Source organism: Carassius gibelio, chromosome B19 (genome assembly GCF_023724105.1).
Source record: "Carassius gibelio isolate Cgi1373 ecotype wild population from Czech Republic chromosome B19, carGib1.2-hapl.c, whole genome shotgun sequence".
Taxonomy (NCBI): domain Eukaryota; kingdom Metazoa; phylum Chordata; class Actinopteri; order Cypriniformes; family Cyprinidae; genus Carassius; species Carassius gibelio.
Window position 1 is genome coordinate 19,340,128 of NC_068414.1, and position 17,428 is coordinate 19,357,555.

Sequence of the window (17,428 nt, forward strand, 5' to 3'; positions counted from 1 at the left end):
AACATGGAGAAACCGAGAGATCTCCTGCAAATTTACATATGAAATTAAACGAGGAAGCTGACAAGGTCACCCTGAGGTCTAAAATATAATTTGGTTCTTGCACTAGAATATGTCATCACCATTTCAGCATAGAGTTCCTCCTCCAAATCAAACACAAGGTCACAGGAAATATGCTGACCGCAAACAAAGGCAGGGCGTAGGGAGATGGAAAAAAATACAACTGTGATAAAGCACATTCATGAACAATATGGCTCAAAAAATAGAATTTTGGTCACAGACAACATTATTTCCTGGTAAGATTGCTAGTTTATCAGTCATTTCCTCCACCTGTGTCCACAACCCGTTAAGGTGCCATTCACACAGAATGCTTTGAAAAAACATGAGATGTGGGTAGTGGAATGGAAAAAAAAGGTCTCAAGATTCGAACTAAAGATGCAAATGCAATGCTCAAACATGTCCATCTAGCGTGTGAATAGAAAAAAAATAGATAAGGTGCACAACAGAATGGAAAAATTAATTTTTTGTGATGGACCCCTAAGAATAAATTGTATCTCAGCTACGGTCTAAAAGAATTCAAAAACAAATGTGGACTAATAATATTGTCACAAGGCGTAGCTTTAGAAAATAAATCTTCTTTTATGATACTTTTATGGTGCACTTTTTTCTCATTTTAGGAGCTTGACAGCTGTGGTAAGAAAAAAGAAATGACGGTTTGGATCTTTATTTCTGGTCGAATTTTTGGGGGTAATTTCCATGAAAACATTCTTGCTTGTGGATAATGGAAAGTACATAACAACCTTCTAAATACACACAATAATAAAAATGAATAATAAATACAAAAAGTGAATTGAAAATAATGTTCTCATAGTGCTGACAGAGTTCTCTGTAATACTAAGAAATAATGACAGGGGGCAGTGTGGTAACAGCCATAACATGTGAATAGCATGGCTCAACTCCTCTCATTTTTAAGCCAAAGGCTGCACTGCCAGTGCCTGCCACTTGTGATGCCAACCATAGTCACACAAGACCTGACATGACCGTTCTCAACTGATCTCACTCCGATCTGCTGCTTTTCACCTGCCTGATAATGACGACAGACGTCAGTAATGTGCCAGACATGGCACAGGTGAAGCAACACAGAAACTCACGTGCTGAGAGGCAGGTATCATGATGATGAAACTGCTGAACATTGAAACAGGAAAAACCACAAGACTACTCATCAGCCCAATTCAAGTTACACACCTATAAGATGAAGACAATAAGATTTTGATAAAAAAAGTCTTTAGTCTAAATGAAGCTCTTTATACTGACTGGCGTGCTGCAGAGTAACAGGTAGAGTGTGCTTGTTTTGACAAGGTGAATGGGCAGCACTCAGCAAGTGAAACCCAGCCCTGTTTAAATATGCCTGAAGGTGCCATTAAAAGATTACATCAAACTGATCTGTGGACTGAATTCAGACAAGGGCTGATCTAATGATACTACACAGCAGACAGCACACATGCTTCCAACACAAACAAACACAACTGACACGGTACAGGGGAAAGGATACACAGGTTTACTCTCAGCGCATGAGACCATCTATTCTTCACAAACACTTTGTGCGGACAGTCTGCGTATACTCTAAATATTACATGAATGAACCACCACTGTAGAACCTACAGAGACAGTTAAGAGCTGAAGACATGATTCTCTAGAATACATCTCTCTAAAAAAGTATTGGGTTCATTTATGCTTAAAGATGGTTATTTCTTAAAAATTATAAAGGAGAAATAATTTGATAATCGCAGTGTGACCACCAGGTGGACCATGCACTGCTGGTGCTGACAGATACAATGTGAGCTAATAGCAGGATTGGGCCTCTTAGACAAATGTGAATGGACTAACATAAATAAACCAACCTAACTATTCCAGCATCAGTTTGAGGGGTCACCCTTTCATTAACTGTCAACACAAAGTTCGTCTTTAAAGTTCATCTGCCATGAAGTCAGTGAACCTAACGTGACGTGTTTGTGTGTAGACACTGACACCATGACTGCGCCAGAGCCGATGGCTGAGCTGCCAGGACTCACTTCAATGCTGTTTAAAAGGTGCTTTTTATTGAGCCACTTTGCCTCTGCAGCCAGGAAGTGGAGCACAACGTCATTAGGCAAGCACAGAGAGACGGTCCATAAGGTAGGAATGAAGTGGGGGGAAAAAGAAGAGATTTACTCTCACACCTCTGTGTTGAAAGAGCGCAAGTCTCTCATCCTTCTTTTACCCAGGAGCCAAATCTCCCAAGCTGACGACAGGGTTACTTAATCACAGGTTAATAGTGGGAAAAGAATGGAAGAGAGGGAGTAGGGGAGGGGATGTGGAGAAAGAGAAGGTCGTGAGAGAGACAAATTTCAAGAAGAGGTCAAGGATGGGAAAGGACAGAGACCAGGGAAAGAAAGAAAGACGGAAAAGATAAAAAGAAGGGGTGGACTGTAGTGGGATACACAAATAGAAGACTTAAAGAAAGAACGTTACCATCACCTCCATTTTCCCCCGGCTCCTGTCATCACCACGGTAACCCTTAAATTAGGTACCCGCCTTGCCCTCTGTCAGCTACTTGACCCTTCATTAAAGACCTCCATTTCCCTGTGAGGGACCCAAAAGAGTCCAGTTGATTAATCTTTTCCAGTGGCGGTAACTTAGGAAAGTTGACAGATCACTGACGCTCAATTTTGTCAGAATGTTTTCAAAAGTGAGAATGACACTTTGTGTGTGCAATCCTTAAAAAAAGAAAATACTACGTTTCTGGGCCTGAGCATTTCAGTTGCATTGGTCTCTATGGCCCCTTTCACATTGCAAAATGGTCCCGGAAAATGGTGCCGGAGTGCCTTCTGTGTGAACGCAAACATGTCCTAGGATTGATTCCGGGATCAATCCCGGGTTGAGGCCCTAATAACATAACGAGCACTGTGTGAACAAAAGCCAGAACCAATGGCATAAAGGGTGTGTCGTAGAGATGACGCATGTTATCGTGTGACTCTTTTACCGGGTGTTTTGAAAGCAGATCAACGTTTGCATCAAAAAAATATGGGTAAACTGTGATGAAGCAGAGATCAGGTGGTTCCTCACTATCTGCGCTGAAGTTGTGATCGCTCGCCACCTAAAGTGAACTCATCACATTACACGTAACATCGTAATGTCACGTGTCTTTATAGGATGTGTGTAAATGTGTGAACGCACACACAGATTCCGGAAAAACACTGGCAGTGTGAATGAACCACAATCAAACGATACCGGGACAAATCCCAGGACACATTATCTGTGTATATTTTCCAGAATTTCTGTCTGAAAGAGGGTTAAGAAACTTGTGGCCAAACTTAAAATGCAATGTGGTGTTTGAGACAGGTTTCACTGGGATATGAAATGGTGTAGTGCGGGAAGCATTTAGCAAGAGGGGATTCACAGCTGAGCTTTGTGTGTGCTCAGTGCAGCCTGTCACGCACTGGACCCTGGGAAAGGGCCACCAAGAGTGTCCACTTCAACAAGAAGAAAGGCCTTGTGTCCATTAGCATTAGTTTATCTTGTGTATGATCATTTGGTTCTATTAGGATGGACAAAACCAAAGTTGTCAGATTTTCCTGAAAAGAAAAATCTTATTAGTAAAGAGGTCTAAATGTTGTCGAACACTAATGCAGGTTTTCTTAAAATGAAAACGCATTGAATGACCAGTCACCTTGTTAATGAGTCTGACAGCAGCTGCTTCATTAAGGAAAGGTAATCCGTTTTTAACGAGCCACTTTATGCCTGGAGCCCAAGACTTGCTGAGAAGGACTGGGCACTTGAGAGATTTGGCTTGTTTGAAGTTTAGTACACTGACTAACTATAAAGGACAGGACAGACATAGGGCAACAAGGGGAAAAGACGAAGATTATAGAAGCTAAGAACAAGGGAAGAGGTTCTAGAGTGTTTTAATTCCATGTGTTGTCAGCATTAAAATGAAATTATCCATTATGAAAAGTTAAAGTTCAGAGAAAATGGTGAGAAGAAAGAGAATTAAGTGAGACATTGCCATGAGAGGGAAACTGAATGAGAGAAGCATTGGGCCCCAACATCCATTCATCTGATCAACAGGCCCCAACCAGTACAGAAGAAACAAATATCCATGAATAACTCTCTAACATGAGCACTCTCTAACACAGATAAAAAAATACATGTTTAAAGGCAATGGTTCAGCTGGCATAAGGTTAAAGAAAACCATAAAGAATTACCACTATTTAACTCTTATGCGGCACAACTTCCTGCTTTAATGTTCACGGTCAGTAACTTTTGCTTTCTCTCCATTTTTACACACCTACTGCAAGGTATGTCTGCAATGATTTACTGGGATGGTTCAGCTCAAGTGATAAAATCTTTCCCACGCTGCTGTGAAAAGAGCGTGTCAAGCAGCAACGTAACAGAAATAGGTGGCAGATGTTTTCTGACATAACTGATGAGTGAAACTGAATATTGAAAAATATTCATTTACTGTCTCTGTTGAAAAATAAGGGGGATATTTGTTTTTATACACTGGCTGTTGATTTGTGATCAAACTTGTAGTCAACTGTAAGAAAGGTTCAGGGTTAACGCAGACTAATTGATTAGAGATGTCCTACATGCGTCACCAGAGAGAAATCTTTGACGTTGGAAGTAGGGGTGCGCGATAAATATCGTCCGATAATTAATGCGAATCTCGTCAGTAAAGCCGGTTCTCTAATCAGCGGTAAATTCCATCAGGTCAGTTGTATGAATTAAATGCTGATAATGAACGTGTATTTGCGCAGCTAGTCAGTTAACAACGGCTCCGTGAAGTAACAGCTGCTCTATGTGAAATCACGCACCTGATGGAATTTATCGCTGGTTAGAGAACCAGCTTTACTGACGAGATGCGCATTAATTATCGGACGATATTTATCGCGCACCCCTAGTTGGAAGATTAATTTTGACGTGAGAAACGTATGCTCAAATGTATTTAGAAAATGGACTATGATACCTTTCAATAGCTGCCGAGGTTTTGGAACACAGCAAGTATGATGATTCCCAAAATAAAGCTGCTACCCAAAGCAATATTTCTACTTGACAAGAAGGGAAGGATGGTGGATTGTTGATGGATGATGATCTGTCTTTTGCTTCTCCTCAAATGAAAGGTGCTTACTACCAAGACACTTCTCTATCTTTGTTCATCAATGGCCGAGCCATGCCACTAAGCTCTGACTCATTTACTACAATCTTGGTGAAGGCGCAATGCATGTTATTTTTGCTCATACTTGAGGTTAGGGGGTTTTCCTAAGCTAAGATTACTCAAGAAACCTTGGCAACTCATAGCTGTTGCAGCCAGTTTTGCATAGCCTACTAAAATTTTCTTGAAAAACTTTAGGTTCAGTAGGTGTTTACATTGACCAATAGAAATGAAATTACAAGCAAGCAAATAAAATGTATAAGAATGATTTGATAAGTCAACTGCCAAGAAAATGTAATGCTGAAGGTAATAACAATGCAGTGAGAACTAATCAATCACCCACCATAATAGAACCCAGAGCAATAACTTGCAGTTCATTGTTTATCAGTAATAAACATCTGCTAGTATCAGTTGATAGCTTTATAAGTGATTTAGTTCGAGATACAAAGACCAAATGTCAAGGTGGAGAACCAACATAAAGGAACAGAATAGAAATGTGTAAGCCAGAAGGTCAAAGGTGTGGTAAACATGTTTTTATTGACATGTTTTTATTGATTTTTATTGATTCATGAAATTAGCTTCCCTGAAGGACTTTTAACAAATCAGCCATATTCAAGATAACGTACATCAGGTGACCTTTTAGAATTATCATATTGGGTCAATTTAAGCAAAACCACATTCACTGAACTTAATTGAATTATGATTAGGAAAAATATGCACTACAGACAAAATGGAATATCAAAGCAAAAAAAACACATGCAAGCCTAAATCTTTTTTTTAAACCAACCAAGAAGAACTGAACTATAATTCACAAAAAATAAATCTTAAAAACAACAAAGACTGGTCTGAAAAGGAAATGACAGGTTTTGAAACCAAAGCCTGTGAGCTGAAACATGGGAGGACTGGCGGAAAGACAAAACGTTTGCGTGAGGAGGCTCTATCAGTAATGCCTCGTTTGAGTCAGTAGGGGAGGAACAGAGTTGCACTATGAAGATGAGCAAGGCTCAGGAGACTGCTGGGAACTCCTACACACAAACACACCCAATATGCATATCACAAGCCCGGAACAATAGATCATCCCACCACGATCTCTACACCCATAATTACCCTCCAACTATCCTCTATGATTATGTAGACAGCAACCAGTCACTTAACTTGGTCGTACAACCTTAAGAGATAGCAGATTACCACTATATGGTAAGATTATTATATAGTAGAGCTTGGAAGTATAATAGTGTAGTACTAAAAAGCAATATATCAAAAATGATTTTATCTCTTAGTCTCACAGCAATATCACCCTGCAGTCCAAGACTGATTGCTCACTGAAGCTAAGCAGGGTTAAGCTAGGTTAGTACCTGGATGAGAGACCTCCTGGGAAATCTAGGTTGCTATTGGAAGAAGTGTTAGTGAGCCCAGCAGGAGGTACTCACCTTGTGGTCTGCGTGGGTCCTAACGCACCAGTATACTGATGGGGACACTGTAGTTACAAAAAGCACCGTCCTTCAGATGAGACATTAAACTGAGGTCCTGACTCTCTGTGGTCATTAAAAATCCCATGGAGCTTCTCGTAAAGAGTAGGGGTGTAACCCCAAGGTCCTAGCTAAATTACCCCCCTGGCCTTTGTCAATCATGGCCTCCTAATAATACCCAACCACTTGATTGGCTCTATCTCGCTCTCTCCTCTCTATCTGTAGCTGGTGTATGGTAAGCGCACTGGTCCTTTGGCTGCCATCACATCATCCATCATCCATGATTTAACTTGCTTGATATTTTTGAAAACTGTGACATCTTTTGTAGGATTCTCTGATGAATAAATGAACTCAAAACATAATTTATTTGAAATATCATATTGCGTAACATTTTAAATGTCTCTGTTGACCAATTTATATTCCTTCGCTGAAAAGTATTCATTTCTTTAAAAAATTCAAAATACTGACCCCAAACATGTGAACGGCAGTGCACATAAATCAATATTTAGATAAGGTAAAACTGATGTTCATGTTTCGCACAAATTAACTGCTGAACAACAGTTTTGGTTTGCCTGAGGGCGAGTAAATTAACATCAGATTTTCATTTTTGGGTGAACTATTCGAATAATCCTAAATTATTAACACTAAATCTATTAAATCATTTCATCAGCCAAGAGTGAAGCAGTTTAATTGCTGCCTTAGTTCCAGAGCCTGTTGTCCTACTCAAGCCAAAATGTAGTAACGATCCACCCTAATTACACAGCAAATGAATGGATACACAGAGAAGGTAATGAAATACACACTTTAAAAGAGATCAACTTTAAGAACAGCAGTAAAACAGGACTGCAGAATCAGCCCCGAAATGTACAGTTAAGCCAAACTTAGGTCATGCCCACAGAGGGCATGACAGGACTGTGTAATAACACCTTCATCTTCTCACTAGCAGTGTTTTTGCTGTTTTTAAGTTGGTTTCTCATCTGTATCTGCCACACCCAGCTGGCACACAGGAGATATGCATAGTGCTTATCTCTGTCACTGCCTCAGCCTGCATGCACTGGCATACTATTCCTTCGCGCCTTCTATGCATCTCCACTAGGACTGCAACAACAACCATTTAAAAGGCAAATAATGATCAAAAACTTCATTATGATTATTCAGTGCTATCCATACAGACAACCTTTACCAGTGGTTGCTTTAAAATAGTGAAAACAAATTAAATAGGTATTAAAATGTAACTGACTTGTCAAACTTCAAACTAGAGCATGCAGATGAAATGTCAAATGTAACCAGAGTGGAAGAAAAATTTTACTGATCAAAACCAAATGTGTTGTTAAACATTAAACTGAATCTGTGTTTTATAATTAAAACTTGTCATTTGTGGGAACAATTCTATCTGCAATGTAGAATTCTATCATGGTAATTATTGATATTTTCTTTATGGATATTTCAATTAAGCAAATAAATAATCTGCATATCTCAGACGAACACACACACAAAATTACGCAAACATGCATACACAAATAAACAAACTATTCTGAACTTTGCTCTATGGGGGAAAAATGGCGAAAAACAATTGGACTGCAACACTGTGAAAGCAGTGAGAGATGACATGAAATCATCCTTCATTCACCAGCTGTGTGTCCGTTATCAAATTACCTCATATTTTACAACTCTTAATGTAACTACCATGATCCAGAACAGGCACTCAATCAAAGAACCAGTGACAGAGAGGTTGTGTGAGTAAATTTGGTTGTCCGTGAGGTCTGATGGCAGATGAAAGGATCGTTATGGTATGTGATGATAAAATCAAGAATAAGAAACACATCAGGGCTGTTTACTTGAAACAGCCAGGAAGCCTGCAATTAAAGTCAGTGCTTTCTGTAGCTTCAGAATGTGTGACAGACTTACATGAGACCGTAGAAATACTACTGAATACAAACAGGGAGCAGCATGTGATATTAGGTCATGTACTAACCGAAATAAAATGTTACAAGGTGATCCAATTAGATGGCCTCTGTTAAAAGTCAAAAAGAAGGTGAAAGTGACGCTCTGTTAACTTTTAACACACTCTGATGTAGGCACTTATTGTTAAATGACAATTTTAAACAGACAGAAGTAGTTTTGCTTTCATAAACGGGCCAATTATAAAAGCACATCATGTGTCAATAGCATTTTATTAAATGCATTTCAAAAAAAAAAAAAGAAATTAGAGCCCTGCAACTTTTTTAAGCCCCTCGGTCTGGGCTTTGGGACAATTTTCACGTCATAGTTTAGATGCGGGCATGGCTTTGTGCCTGTTTTAGGCAGCAAGCTTAAGGTGGTTGCACATCTGACGAGAAGCGCTGTGCCGCGTCTAGAACATCTTGAGGTATCGCACAAAGACGCGCACATTCTATACGCACTAGCTAAATTTTTTCATCTTATTTAATATAAAACTATGCATATGGAGCTCTGTGGCACGGCAGGAATTTGAATGGCGCCGCCAGTGTGCATAAACAATGTGTTAAAATTTTCCTTTCAAGCTTTCTGCAAAGCACCGGCAAAACTAATTACCATAAATGTGACGGGGAAAATAGTATGAAGATATTTGAATTATTTGCTAATAAACTAGTGTTTTCTGAGTTGGTGTCGTAAGGATGAAGTTGCCGATCCTGAATCGTCATATACTCATTAGAAGCACTTTTAGAGATACGTGAATCAGATTATGATTATAATGAACGATTTTTATTTTCTTTAAAAATATTTTGTCATGTCTTTGAGGCATGTATTTGCTAAGTTTCGGTTAATTTTTTAACTCCTGTTAACCCTCTGAGGTCTAAGGGTATTTTTCGGGCCTGGAGATGTTTTGTCATGCCCTTACATTTGTGCTTTTTTCAGTTGCTTATTAACATCTAAATGGCTAAAGTCTAATATCACTCTAATGAGCACAAACATGGCTATAATAATATATGTACATGATTGTGTTTTTGAGGAAAAAAATATATATATTATGCGTGGTTAGTGAAAAACTAAAAATGTAAAAAATCACTTGAATAAGATTATAAAACACATACAGAATATTGGTTCCTGGGACTTTTGAGAACTGGAGCTTGTATCCTAGAATTTTTCTTTCTACATTATGTGAAACCATCTTGTTTACTCACTCACAGAAAACAATATATTGATTTAAATTTTCTAAGACACTTTTTGTTTGTAAAAGTCATATGCGAGTAGGCATCAACTATAATGAATATCATTGGGATTTGCACTTGAGAAAACAAAGGCCTGCATAATGAGCTGCATAATGAGCCTTTCAGTCAGGTTTGTCACTGAGAGGGGAGGAGTTACAAGAAAAAATGTGAAGACAAAATAAATGTATTTATTTATATGTTTGTAGTTTATTTAGAATATATTTAATTATCCCACAGCATAATTTAATATCCACTTGTGAGTGCAGTTAAACAGTTTATAAGGAACAATCAAAGCTGACTTTCAAAGCTGAATTTTTAGCATCATTACTCCAGTCACACAATTGTTCAGAAATCCTTTTAACAATCTGATTTTCTACAAAAAAAAACAAAACAAAAAAAAACATTTATTATTATTATTAATGTTGGAAAGAGCTGAGAATATTTTTTCAGTTTTTTTTGGGGTGGATAAATTGAAATAATAGCATTGTTTGCTACATTTGTTACATTTACATTTATTTGTTACATTTATATTATTTACATCAAGCTTTTGAATGGTATAGTAGTGTATATTGTTATTGAAACTTCATAATGTTTCACTTGATTATACATTTAGTCAGGAATTATAGTTTGGAAAAAGTCTAACTAGTAAGAAATTTACACATTATGTGAAAACTAGTTCAAACTAAATCGCGTTCAGCGCGGGGTTGTGGTCGTATTAGGAGATAATGAAGGGAGACGTGTAAACGGACATCGCGTTGTTTTCATATGGATTACTTTATCACAGAATATTTGTTTTCGGCAGCACTTGTTTAGTTTAAAAGTAGACATGTCAAGCTTTCTATAGATATATCTCTCATGTCTCTTCGTTGAGTATTCACTGAGTTACAGTTCATTTTAATGACGCGTGTCTAAATGAAGATCACCTCAGGCACAAAGGCTGCAGACAGCACACCTTGTTTGTTATCTTTATTTTATAAATGCACAGTTTTGTTGCTATTATGTCTGTATACAAAAAAAGTTGACCCTTTTCAGATTCGATTGATGTACTGCTCTTTTCTGTACGATCAAAACTGCAAGTGTGATTTAAGTTCTTTTCGGGGTTATCAGGAGAAAATGACTCCTAACGCGTATACGCGTTAATCGACTCGAAAGGGCTAAAGACTAGACGGCAGAAAGCGCATCATGTTTGTTTTCTTTATTTTATACAAGCACAATATTTTGTTGATATTGTGAGTGCACACAAATAAAAGTAGACCCTTTGCAGTTACAAATGATTACATTACCTTTATGAGTAAAAATGACGTACATGTACATGGACCAGGCTAGGGCCTAAATCTGAGGCCTGTGCAGGGCTCTAATAAAAATGATTAAAGCATCACAAAGAGCATCATATCACTGACCCAAATCCAATTCCCTGTATCCACCTGATTTCAAACTGACTTGTCCTTTTCACATCCTCACAACAGACCTCACACATTCCTATTCATCAAACACTGTGTCCGAGTTTTCAGTAGTGTGTGAGCGCCTACGGCACATGTTGACATTTATGAAGCATCTTCACAAAGCTTTGCAGTATGTGATAAATCCTATGTTTGCATAAATGGGAAGTTGGATGGTACAAAGCTATTATTCTCTGCCAGCTGTCTGACTGTACATGTGAGAGGTGGGGTGTGTATTTGATGAATAAATGCGGAGTATGAACTCAAGTGAAGAATGCAATCTGTTTTTAGACCTTGGAGAAGACCAAAAGGCACCACAACAAAAACCTCAGTGATTTAGAGAATGGACTATCTGCAGCTTGGTGGTGAGCTTGCAGAGTCTGAGCCAGGGTTCAGGGGGATTGAGACTAATCAGGGTTAGGTGGATTATAGTTCTGGGGGAGACAGCACAGCAAGTCAAGCCACGGTGACCAGATTTCAAGAGACAAACACTAGCATATATACCTGCTGTTCTAATCTACACTCATTCATCTACCATCTGTCTTCAAGCTCAGTCCAGTGGCTCCAACCTGAAACATCATCCACCACAACAACTTACCACAGCTAGCCTATACATTGCCTATTTCTACAACGTGTCTATGGTTTTACGAAATAATCTTTTAACATACACAAATAATTTCCTTTACACAAATGGTTCTTTAGAGTGGAAGAAGGTTGTTAACACTAAGAAAATAATGGTTCTTTTAAGATCGGTTCACTAGAAGTTTTTGTGGAACACAAACTGGTTCTTCTATGGCTTAAACCCCCTTTTTGGAAACTTTATTCTAAGAGTGAATACCATAGAGAACACATTGCTATCTTTAGTGGCCTCAGTATATGGCTTTTACTGACACCAAGTAGACTGTAGTATCCTCAAACAATCTTCTTGAAGCTTACCCTGATAAAACTATTATTTCAGTGAGTTAAGTTTCATACAATAACCTTTCTCAACATAATATTGGAATTTATCTTGTAAAGGACCTAGCAGACCTTAGACAATAGCATTACTGTCTAGGTATTAATAGGTCTAACCCCACCCACCCCTTTGTGCTCCATATGGTCAACACACTTGCAGTTGATTCCATCCACTAAAAGCCTGTGCAAATGTGGGCCCCATGATCTGGGATTGAATTTAAGAGGAAATAAATACCATACTATCTTCAATTAACAATATAAAAAATGGAAGGTGACTCTTTGGCACCGTCTGCAGGAAGCCTAGGTTGTGTTCATTCAAGACAACGGGTGTCATACGAAGGTTCAAACAGATGGGTGCTGAATGAAGGCGAACTACTCCCTTTTAACCAAATTATGACCATTCAGCACAGCAGGAGAGGAATACACCCTCCCTGTTCAAAACACACACTCATACACGTGTATAAACTCAGCCACTAAGCCATTATTGAGGGCAGGATAATAAGATGAACGACACCATCTTTTGACACGCGCAAAGCATCAATTACCAAAACAACCTCAAATGTCATGGCTCAAAACCACTAATAACTGGAGAATGACTCAAAGCTACCATAGCAACGTATTTGAATGCCTTGGAGTGCCTAGGGGAAGGTGAAAGGCATGAGTTTACTTTGATGTTAATCTCAATAGCTTTGATTCACATGTTGGTGCATTTGCTCAAACCCAATAGTGACCCTAGTATTTCAATATGATCAAAAATCTCCCTTTATCAAAGTACTAGAGTCTTCAAGTATCTACATTCAAACACGGTTACTATAGAGTTAACAAGCTAATGTACAACAGCCGACCTCTTCATTTGAATCCTGCCTGCAGTGTACCATTGACTGAGCACTTATCACGCACCCGAGGCCAGGCACAAACACACAGGATTTCAATTTACGCAGTGCCAATGTGAGCTATCTTTGCAAACAACTATAATAAATGCACAGACTAAGAGTATAAGTTATGTGGGATATTTTATACATGGCAAAAGACCAACCAGTGACAAAAGAAAGAAATCAAATGAAACCAACCTTTTTTTCCCTCGAGGTCCTGAAGATACTGTCGGTATGATGCCGTGGCGCTCATTTTGCCACGGCAAAAGAAACAACAAACCTAAAGGAACTGCAGAGAGGGACTCTAAGGGCAGAAATGGAAGGTTTCAAAGTGAAAGGAACCAAGAGGTTGTTCCAAGTTTGTTTAAAAGGCAAAGAAGCAGGAGAGGTCACTATAAAGGCTCCATGGAATCCAACAAGTCACCAATCCAAAGCCAGCAGGGAAATCCATTTGCTCACTTCCCTGTTCTTTTCTCTCTGAAGTTTTTCTTTGAGTTAACCGCTGAAGTTTGCTCTCAAGTCACTGTGTGTGTGTGCCAGTCGGCTGCCTGGTAGCTCTGAGAGAGCAGCGTGTTTTAGAGCCGGATAGAGGAACTGTACTTTGACCACAAGACAGGTGATGTCACTACCAGAGCTCGAGCATGTGTTGCTCTCCCTGCGTGACTCAGGCTCTGTGTGTGTTTAATCTCTAAGGAAATTTTTGCATCAATAAGCTGGGCTGTGTGTAGTTGAACAAATAAATCCTATCTCTATTTCATGGTAGTCATTGTGTCCTCTGGCTTTATCAATCTTTGAGAAAGCATATCTAGGACCGCACTGAATAATTTAATTCAAGAGTGTGAAATAACACTTCTAACATTTTTAATAAATAAGTTGCATTTAAAACTGAACTACTTTGAAAGGGCTTTCTCTCATTCTTCATCCACCAAACTGGTTACGTAACAACTGACTGGAGTCCCTTTAGTTACTTTTTATCTTGGTAGAAGGTAAATAAGTTAGCGAAAGACCCGACAGCCTGTGCTTTCACCTTCTATGTGGAGTTCAATAGTTAAAAAAAGATTCAAAATGTCACTCCAAAACAACAACACTTTTACTTGAGGCCTAATCTACAAAAGAAAAAAAAATGGCCTTTGAAGGTATCCGCTAGCCTTGTAATCTGTGAACTTTCAACAGAAACAACAAAGCTATTGCAGACACAACAAACTTTTAAAGTCGAAGACTTCACAGACGGAACATCTCAACATTTTCACAACACACAGTTTCAAAAAGCACTCTTGAACAACCAGCAGTCGCTAATGCCTGTGAGAATGAAAATCTCATGTAGTATGTAAGACTAACCGCAATTAGCAGTGATTAGCTAAAAAGGACCGAAAAAACATTACACCATTCATCATGTAATGAAAGAGAGCTTGGATGCAAATAAACAGCCCAAGGAGGAGTGCAATGAAGAGAGCAAATATATGAAGTGTAACTCCATAATATATAATACTGAATAAGAGGTGTCTCATTACATTTTTAAGTCAGCATGAGATAAAAATTCACCCTAATTTGTTGTAGCTATTACTGTGAATGAATTATCCATGTACAATATGCTACATTTGTATTTTTCTGTCTTTTAATGAAGTTTAATGTAATGTTTAATCAAAATGTCATAACTTAATATTCAAGTGATGTCTTCAGATTTCTCTCTGTTGACATATTCAGGACTTGACCATTAAACCTTTTTCTTACAATCGACTGCAAGCTCCAAATTTATTGCAACTATTGGATACTTTCTTAAGTCTTCAAGGAATGCTCTAATTCCCACTAAAAATAATAATTAAAAAACACCCCATTAATTTATAAAGAACTAATAAAAAATAAATGTACAGCAACACACTAAAAATGGAGGTCTAGAGGGCAAATGTAAGAATAAACATTACAATGTTAAAAGTATAGCCACAATGTGTTTTTTATATATAATTGTTGGTTAACTGCCACTGTATAAAACCATATAATAAAAGAAAAAGTTGACACTTTTTACAAAAATGGTAGCTTTGGAGTAAACACCGAAAGCTGTGTCACTGCCTAAACTAATAGTGATAAGCTTTACATTCAAATGCAGGAAATTGAATAAATAAAACATAAATAAATAGAAAACGCATCTTTATTGTAATTATATCTATGGAAATCAACCCTACACATTGAGAGTAAATCATTAGCATATCCGACCAAATCTTCACTCTAATATTATGTCTAATATTAGCCACTGGTAGAGATGCCATTTCTTCATGATCGGCTGGGATCGGTGACCGGTGTTCTGTCGATGTAGCATACTTTGTCAGAATAGCATACCGGAAGTTGAGTTTTTGATAGCTCCTGGTTTAATATAAACAATACAATTTATTGTTTATATAACTATGTACTATGTTACATTTACTGACAGGTGTGTCAGATCGCATTGTTTCGTTCTGTTCAATTTTATTTTATTTTTTTATGGGTGAGTTACCAAATTGGATCTAATAGATTGGTCAAACATAATTACAAACAGCAGGAAAAAACAAAACAACCAACAATTCAGTGAAATTGCTTTCCCTACAGAAACCATTTGGGGCTTAAATGTGAATGCTCATGTGCGGTGTAGGAGATCTGTCTTACCTGATTTAGAGCAACAGCGCAGCATCAACATGAAAGAAAGACAGAAAAAGAAACATGTTAGAATAAGAGAATTATCACTACATTAAATTAGAAATGACAACAAAGGCATACACTGAAGAATCCTAAAGGTTGTACAAGGTCAAACACACACAGACATATGCAAACACGCTTGAACTCTTGCAAAAGCCAAGTGACAACCTCTCATCTGTCTGGGAAAAAAGCCACAGCCTCCACACAGTGTGGAAGTATTGTTTGTCAAAATGCATGTTGCAAAGATGTCGTCTGGATGCAGACCAACCTAAAATTAAAAATTCAGACGGAGAAAACCTATCAAACCATTATGGCAAGCCTTTAAGCTCCACTGAACCAATCATTGATTTTTTCTGTTTGGTAGAGGTCAGTGGTATCAGACATTAATGGGAAAGAGTAATGGTGTGACATACTGGATTCTGCTTTAATATTCTCTGCTATAGCTGGACTGGATCTCCCACAATGCATCAGTGCAGATGTAGAGAAACACCCCCCTCCCCACAGCAAAGCATGCAATGCTGCACAAACACTACACACATATTCCACTGCAATTGTAAACACCACTTCTAAGAACTGCTTGACATTATAAAATGTCAGGTTTTGACTAGTACACAGGTGAATCATGGGCAGAGTCTGACAATATGGTGCCAGATTCAAGTGATAAAGTGATTGTCATCTTAAAGACATACACACCCAAAGGCTCTAGGCTTGATTTTAATTTTATACGAAAATACCATAATGAAAACACAGTCAGCACTCCCTGACATCTCTATGCATTAGCTCGAACATCGGCTTCAGTGACACACAAGACATGGGAGGTAAGTATGTCATATACATTAAAAATGCATAGACACAAACTCAGATTGTCCTCAAATACAAAGAAGCTTTCATCAAAAGAGCCCAATGCTGCCTTCTCCAAACTCAAAAATAAAGAACTGAAAAGAGAACAGAAAAGAGGATGGAAAGAAAAAAAAATTAAGAGACAGACAAGGATGATAAAACCTCTTGATAGACAGGCAAAGCAGAGGTCTCACATGGCCAGTAAGAGATGAGAGGGGGATGGAGTGAAATCTGGAAAAATACTGAAAGGTACAGAGAGAGAGAGAGAGAGAGAGAGAGAGAGAGAGAGACATGAAGCCACACCAAAATGTAGGTCACGAACGGTGAGGCGATGAAGCCGATAAGATCTGCCTGATTAAGACAGACGGAGAGAGAATGAAGAATACTAAAAGACAGAGAACGGTGTATCAAAAAAATTGTCTGATACATTTTCTGTATAAAAACAAAGAGTGATGCTGGACTGGTCTAAAAAATATTCAATATTTTCTGCTATGATGCTATAAGTTTGCTAAGGTGTTCTGAGTGTTTTTAGCGGGTTGCTATGAGGTTCCAAGCTGTTCTGGCCCACACAAATCTCTACAATAGTCTTATCAAGCTTCACTGAAAAGCATAACAAAAGATCAAGCTGATCTCAAACAGGACATGGCTATGTAAAAACACTCCTAGGCACGGAAGAATGAGCGCTTCTTTAAACGGGCTACCTGCTGTCAGGGTGGGCGTCTGTTCAGAGGCATTTCGGGAAATCTTGTTTGAGCGAGTAGCCAAGTCTCTCCTCAGATCCCACCCAGAGCAGATTGCTGTGGATTAGGGGCCCTGCATGAGCGTATGC

The 17,428-nt window shown here is 38.4% G+C and overlaps 1 protein-coding gene across 12 annotated transcripts in view; it reads right to left on the reverse strand.

The window, feature by feature from the left end:
* LOC127979107 (microtubule-actin cross-linking factor 1) overlaps positions 1-17,428 on the reverse strand; it is a 164,005-nt gene that overhangs the window by 111,842 nt on the left and 34,735 nt on the right. The window contains exon 1 of one of the 12 annotated variants that reach the window (XM_052584270.1): positions 13,291-13,691. The exons of 10 other annotated variants lie outside the window; for them this stretch is intronic. In XM_052584270.1, the coding sequence (XP_052440230.1) occupies positions 13,291-13,345 (55 nt within the window). In that variant the 5' untranslated portion in view covers positions 13,346-13,691. Of the gene's footprint in view, positions 1-13,290; positions 13,692-17,428 lie in introns of those variants that run through there. One more of the 12 variants, XM_052584276.1, reaches the window with a different exon arrangement.